General features: G+C 52.1%; 1 protein-coding gene across 2 annotated transcripts in view; it reads right to left on the reverse strand.

The window, feature by feature from the left end:
• Slc2a10 (solute carrier family 2 member 10) overlaps positions 1-6,701 on the reverse strand; it is a 13,680-nt gene extending 6,979 nt beyond the window's left edge. For both annotated transcript variants that reach the window (XM_023720802.1, XM_004636116.2), the window contains exons 1-2: positions 6,564-6,701; positions 26-1,303 (exon numbers count right to left, since the gene is read on the reverse strand). In XM_023720802.1, coding sequence (XP_023576570.1) covers positions 26-1,303; positions 6,564-6,567 — 1,282 coding nt within the window. In that variant the 5' untranslated portion in view covers positions 6,568-6,701. The remainder of the gene's footprint in view (positions 1-25; positions 1,304-6,563) is intronic.
• Between the last annotated feature and the right edge of the window lie 793 nt (positions 6,702-7,494).

Here is a 7,494-nt window from a genome sequence, read left to right on the forward strand (position 1 = left end):
AAAACATAAAAGAAATTCCACTTACCGGGTCCAAAGCCAAAGGAGAAGGCACTCACAAAGGTCATCAGGCAGATTAGTGCTGTCCAGCGCAGCAGTGTGTGTTCTGGGCTAGGGTCAGAGGACACCAGGGAGGTGGTGCTCAGGGCTGGCAGGGGAGTAGCTACAGCAGCTCCGGGATGGAACTTGGTTTTCTGAGCAGTTGTAAAGACTGGCTCCCATTGGCGCCCCCTGCTTCTCGGCATAGGAGGTAGCGATGGTTCGTTTAGCAGGCCAGAGCCTCCAGGAAAGCCTGTCTTTTGGGTGGCATTGGGCATGGCCAGGCAGCTGGGGCCAGAGTCCATGGGCACTACAAAGCTGACAAGGCCTATGCCGCTGACTGTCAGGGCCATGAGGCTGCAGCCAGCCAGCAGCAGCACCCTGCGGCCAGCACGGTCCACCAGCCCCATGGCACTCAGAGTAGCTGCCACCTTTACCATGCCGAGCCCCACGGAGGCCAGCACAGCGGAGGAACCTCCATGAAAGCCGACAGAGTGGAAGATGGTGGAAGCGTAGCACAGAACATTGGGCTGCCCTGTTAGCTGCTGGAAAAGCACCAACCCCAGCCCTACTGTGGTCCGGCCTCGCATGTTATCCCGGGCCCTGAAGAGGTCCAGAAATGTATAGCGTGGCCTCCCCATGCCGGGCATAGTGGCCTCACCTCCCTGGAGCGGGATGAGGTCCTTATACATTGCAGTCTCCTCTGCATGAGCTGGGAGGAAGAGAAGGCTGAGAGACTGCAGGAGAGCGGGTGCGGCAGCCCAGCCGAACATGTGTCTCCACCCCTGGGGCGCACTGGCCAGGGCGTAGTTGAGGGCATATGACAGCAGGATGCCCATGGTGATGCCTGCTTCGTAGAGGGACACCAGTACTCCCCGCTGTCGTGGTCCCACCAGCTCTGACACGTAGATGCAGCAAGCCATGGAGGACAGTGAGATGGCAAGGCCGACTGCCAGGCGGCCCAGGACCAGCCAGGGCAGGGAGCCAGCCAGGCCCAGGCTCAGGCTGCCTGCCAGCAGCACCAGGTTGCTCCCCAGGATGGTGCGCTTCCTGCCATAGTGGTCAATGAGGAAGCCACCCCCCAGAGAAGCAAGGAGCCCCCCCAGGAGCAGGCTTCCCACCAGCAGTTCCTGCTGTGAGCAGCTCAGTCCAAAGTCAAGCTGCAGTGGCAAAAGGGCACCCGATATCACTGCTAGTTCATAGCCAAAGGTCAGGCCACCTAGCAAAGACACAGAGGCACACAGGGGCAGGACAGGTGGAGGACAGCCTGGAAAATGAAAATGACAGCATGGTGTCAGCATGGCTTCTTACAAGAGTATGCATCCCACAATTCTGCCATCTGTCACATCCTCTATCCAACCATCTACTGTTCAATGAAGCATCCATTCATTTACCCTTGCTTGCTTGCTTCCTTCCTCTCATCTGTCCATCTATATATCTACCCATCATCAATCCATCCATCCACCCATCCGTCCATCCATCCATCCATCCATCCATCCATCCATCCATCCATCCATGCATGCATTCATCCACATACTCATCCATCTCTCTCTCCACTTTATCTACCCTTTGATTTATTCAGCCTCCCATTGATTTATGAATCCATCTATCCACAAAGCCACCTCTCCTTGTATCCCATCCTTTGTACACTCCTCCACATTCCCATCTGCCCAACCATCCAATCATCCATCCAGACTTATTTATCTGGCACCTGCTACAGGTCAAGCTGCATTCCTGAGGCCAACTATACAGAGGTGTCAAGGGTCTGATACTCTGCTGGGCATAGGCAGATGATAAATATACGACATAATTCAGATGGCAGTAGGTGCCATTAAAGAGTAAAGCAGCAAGAGGGGATTGACAGTGAGTGGGGAATATTGTTTTAAATAGAGTTGTCAGCTAGGGGCCTCCATGGAGAGGGCATCTGAGCAGAAATCAGAATGGTGGGGGTGGAAGCCGTGGTAAACCTGGCAGAGAAACAGGCTAGATGATGCAACACCAAGTGCAAAGGCAAGAGGTTAGCACGTTCCAGTTCTACTTGGACACTTTAGTCACTCAGCAAGACCCTGTCTCAAAAAAAAAAAAAAAAAATTGGAGCAAAGGCTGTGGATTTAGCTCAGTACAAAGGCCCTGGGGTCAATCCCAACACCACTCCCTGAAAAAAGCAGCATAGATCTACGTGCTTTCAAATTCTGACTCATAGTCTCTCCCTTAAAAATTAATGTATTTACATTTATTACAATTACTTATAAGCTTGAATCTGCTCATGCTATTTATTTTGGTGTCTTCTGTTCATTGCACTTGCACAAGTCAAGATATTTTTCTCTCCACTCTTGATTTTTTTTTTTTTTTTTTGCTCCGAATGCCCTCAGGGGTAGTTTGGCTGGCTGGAGTGTTGTGGGGATCGAACTACAGCAACCTGAGGCTGACAGCTTTGTGGAAGCAGCCACTTAAACAACTGAGCTAAGGCCAGGCCCCCCCCACTCTTGATTTAATGAGTCAATTTTTTGTTGTTGTTCCACACCCTGATTTGAGTGTTTACATTCTGGTTTTTTTCTTCTTCTTCTTCTTCTAAGAACAGCACTAGCCAGTAGATTTTTCTGCAGTGATAGAAACTGAGCAGATATTGAGCAGATATGACTGGCTGCATGTGGATTCTTGAAAGTTGGCTAATGTGATGTAAGAATTGGGTGCTTTATTTTAATTAATTTACTCATAAAAGCATGACTCAGTTAGGTGGACTGCCGTGTTACCTAGGAGAGAATATCTTGAAGGCCAGAGAAAGCAAGTGCCTGACCCTAGGTCAGAGGCAGTAAGCAGGGAGCCTCAACCCAAAGAGGTCAGTCGGAGCAGGGTGCATACTCCTGCCTGCTCCCGCCAGGTCTGGACGGGACCATATTTCACTCGGATCCTGCCTTCCACTGCTCATAGGCAATCTTCCTGCAGTGGCAGGGCTTGTCTCCTCTTTCTGCTCCCTGTCCCATTCCCTGACCAACCTCCTCAGGAACATCCCTCTGCCCACATCCCCCCATCTGTCCTTGCCACCCCTTGCCTAGCCTCCTGGGTCCTTGAGGTTCACTCCCACAAGGGATGGTCCTCCTAGGCCATATGAGGTAACTGAAGTGAGAGCACAGGACTGTTTGCCATCTCTGGGTTCCCACTGGAGTACAAGGGAGCCCAGCCAAAGGCCAAGGCTGAGCTGACTTCCCGGAGGCTCTGATGGAAATCATAGCAGTGCACACTGGGGTCATGATGGCTGAAAGGAAAGCAGAGGGAGGCAAAATAGGAATAACTCCAGATCTCGCTTCAGGAGTGCCCCCATGTGCTTGCTCTGGATCCATCCTGCTATTACCCCCTGGAGCGGATGGCATACTCAACCTACTCTACAAGTGAGGCAACTAAGCCTTGGCATGTTCTCACAGCCAGGAAGCAACAGGATCAGGACCAAAACCCATACGCTGAAGAGTTCCGCTCCACAGCTTCCCAGCATGAAGGCTGAACCAGAGATAAGAAGGCAGCAGACAGCAGGGTTGCAGAGCAGAGGCAGAAGGGGAAAAGACTGTCACAGAAACCTCGAGTGTGCAGAACCACACAGGTTGCTTTAAAGCTCAGGGACACCTCAGGACACCTGAAGAAATGACCCTGCTTTTCTAGCACAGGTGCGCAGAAGGATACAGTAATATAACCATGGCTTTGCACAGGTAAACACGCATGCGCTGGTTACAGCACTACACAAGAATGTAAATATGTGATAACAACCTGTGTAAGAACTATACAATAAAGATGCAGGCTGCTCTTGTGCTCTTGTACTCTGCTCTGCTCCATGCTGCCTGCTGTTGTTGCTGATGTCTTGTACACATGCATTCCTTAACCTACGGACCTCACCTGTGAAAATCTTCTTGGAGCCCTCCAAGCAAGCTGACACGAAGTAACAAAGTATGGTGAAGTTATGGCATCCTGAGGAGCTATAAAGGACAGTCCTAAACATGTAAGACCATCAGAAAGACTAGGGAAGGACATGCCTCTCCTTAGGCTCTTCATGGCTCCCACCACCTATTCAAGTAGGTCCAGGTTCTTTAGTGTGACATCTACAGCTCTTTATATGTTGGCATAACTCCTTAGCTACTTTTCTACTTGGTCCCAGCCCCGTGCCTATTACCACTACACCTCTTCCGGAGACACTTCTGTTCCTGGCATACACTATACACTGTCACAAGGCTCTGCCTTTATGTCTGTTGGTCCTCCTGCTTGCCCTGCCCTGGATCCTCAAGTGTACACTCTCCCTCTTTGCCCCAGCTCACCTCCACCACCCCTGGGACTCTAGCTCTGCATATCTGTGACTGGGTATCCATACCTGGCTCTGTGTTGGCAGTCACCCTTCCCTGCTGTCAGCCCTACACCACAGGTGGTACCGTTATTCCTAGTCTACAAATGAAACATCAGGCCCAGGGATGTAAAGACATTTGATCAGGGCAGCACAGGGTGTAAGAGAGAGCAGGGATTGGAACTCATGCAGCTTGACTTCAGTGTCCCCAAATCAGACATGATTAGTAATAAAATCTCACACTAACTGACCGCTTATCCAGTAGAGGCTGTGAGCCAGGCTCTTGAAGTTCATTTTCTTACATCATTCTCATGGATGCCCTGGGATAAGTGTGTTTTATAGGGACCACATGAAGGTCAGAGAAGGTGACAAATGTCCCAGGTCACATTAAGTGGGAGCAGAGAGGAGCCCAGTCCTTATCCTGGAGCTGACAGATAGATCCCACTCTCTGGTCTGCCATGGAGAGTGCCACCTGGGAGCTCTGGGCACAGCAAGTGCTGTGGATGTCTTGTCCCTCCACACACATATGCTTGTTGGCACGCACACACGGATGCCTCCACCACCCAGCCTTACTTTACCCGTAGCGTACGCTTTGGTGATGGTGAATATTTTAGAGCTTTCCACGATACAACCAACCTGTTACAGTATGTGTGCCACAGTTTCGCCACCACTGCTTAGACAATAGCTGTTGAATTAACTTAGGGGGATGAGAGGGGCAATAGCAGGAAGCTAGAGCCAACCGGAATATTCTGGCAAAGACCCTGACTTCTTTGGACCTCAGTTTCCCTCAGGCTTGGAAGTGCTGTGTGGTGGTGTCAGGTACGGACTACAGAGTCACAACCAGCATTGTTCACCATCTGGGCCTTTGTGTGTGAGAGGCTGAGTGGTGCATTGGTTGGGAATTCAGTCTAGAGTCATTGTATTAGAGTTCTGTCAACTTCTCTTCTCCAGAGCTATGTGACTTTGGGCAACTCACTTAACCACTCTGAGCTTCCTCTGCTTACAAACAAGATAATAATATCTACCTCATAGGCCTGCCTAGCCCTGTAGCCAGTGTTAGCTCTGACTCTGCACAGAACTGAATGAAGTTTTAAGAGCTAATTCAGGTCACATCTCCCAACCCACAATTTAAAATTTGCCAGCTGCATTGTCTCGAAAAGGACCCAAGCTTCTCACCCACAAGGCCCTGCAGGATCTGGTGCTTGCTCCAACTGACTCCAGAACACCTGCCTGGGGACCACAGCAGCTCCTCCTTGCCTTGGGGCCTGTTCCCTTGTTATTCTTCCAGCTGGGAAATTCCTCCTTCAGAACTCAGCCAGGTCTGCTCCTGAGTGAGGGTTCGGTTCCAAAAAGCCCAGCTAGCCTGCCTGTCTGCCTAACAAATCCATCTGCTGGGGCCTTGTTTTGTGTTCCACTGCATCTTATCATGCACTTTAATCATGTATTTATTTTGTACAGGGTCTCAGCAGCTTGGACTCCTAGTGATCCTCCTGTCTCAGCCTCCCCAGTGCTGGGATTACAGGTGTAGGCCACTGCATGACACACTCAGGGTTCCAGGCCATCAAGGCATGCAGTATCCGAGATCGAACCCGGGTCCCTGTGCTTGCCAGGCAGGTGATTAAACCATCACCCACGCACTTCTTTATCCACCTCCTCAAAGGCAGAAGATGCTCCTTGGGAACTCTCAACCCCTAAACATGGCACAAAGTGGATGCTGACTAAAGAATGAGAGGCTGACTGACCCTTGGAACCCATGAGTTTGGAAAGGGGTCCAGAAATTCCTACCGCCCCCAGTTTTGCACTGGGCTGCCCCACCCCCTCGTGTCCAGGGTGTGTGTGTGTGTGTGTGTGTGTGTGTACGCGTGTGTGCTCTGCCTACTGCAGTCCTGAGCAGCGCAGGCACCTTAGGGCTCAGCAAGCTCCCGTGGAAGTCTCCAGTTCCTTGTCCCCAGCCCGGGGAGGCTCCCCAGCGGGGGTGGTCAGGACTGGGGTCAGTCAGGCGCCGCCCCCAGAGGCGTTCTCTTTCTTGGCCGCTTGCTCTTTCCAGGCACGAGGAGGATGGAAGGAGGCGTCAGAGGCCCCGGACCGGCCGCGGCCAGGCCTTGCAGCCCCGCGGGAGGAGCGGAGCCAGGTGGTGGGGACCGCAGAGGCCCCAGGCATAGCCCGGGGGTGTCTGGGGACCGGGCAGCCAGATGGGACTTACCCATGGCGAGCTGGGCTCCGCGGGTGGGCGTATTGGGGGCGCTGGGGCTGGGTGCGCATCCCCTCCCCTGCCGGCCGAGTCCCCTTCGAGGCCGCAGCCGCCTCGGGACAAACTTTCCGGCCCGCCTCGCTGCACCCCTCCCTTCCTCCCGCGCCGCGCAGCCGCCACGTCGGCCAAGGGAGGCGGGACACGCTCTGTGTTCCGTCCCGCCAGAAGTTCTCGGTGGAGTGAGAGCGCGCCTGGTCCCTCCCTTTGGCGCACACACTCGCCTGACCTCCCCAGCACACACACACACACACACACACACACACACACACACGCATACACAAGCCATCCCCTCCCTATGAGTCTCAGCACCCATTCGTCTCACACTAAGATCTGCACACCTATAACTGGGCGGGTGCACCCCAGGGCTTGGCTGGGTCCTCCCTAAGTTGTGAGGAGCTTGTACTCCAGTGCCAGAAGTAGAACAACAGAAGGAGCCTGCAACTGAAGATGGCTGGGTGGAGAACTAAACCAGGGCAGTGGGCTGGCGGGCTAGGCAGATAGTTAAATATTAGCAGGCCTGGAGGACAAAAGACATCAAAAAGCTGCTCTGCCAATTATAGTTAAAGAAATAAAACAGTGTATAATACATTTATAATCATCTATTAAGTCTCAGGTCAAAAGCATTCAGCCACAGCACAGAGAAATCTTAAGATCAGAGAGCACGTAGCTGCACTACCTACCTGGCCAATTCAGGGTTATTTTTTTTTCTTAAAACCAGGGAGCCACACACGGCACCCCCGTTGCAAGATCTACCCACAGTACGTACGTGAAACTAAGACTTAACTCTGAGTAAAACAGTGTACTTTAAGAAAAACTCTGACCACCTGGGAAGAACAAAGAAGACCTTTTACAATAGTAAGAGACAGACACTCTAGACTTTTAA

This window comes from Octodon degus, unplaced genomic scaffold (genome assembly GCF_000260255.1).
Source record: "Octodon degus isolate 3935 unplaced genomic scaffold, OctDeg1.0 scaffold00077, whole genome shotgun sequence".
Classification (NCBI taxonomy): Eukaryota; Metazoa; Chordata; class Mammalia; order Rodentia; family Octodontidae; genus Octodon; species Octodon degus.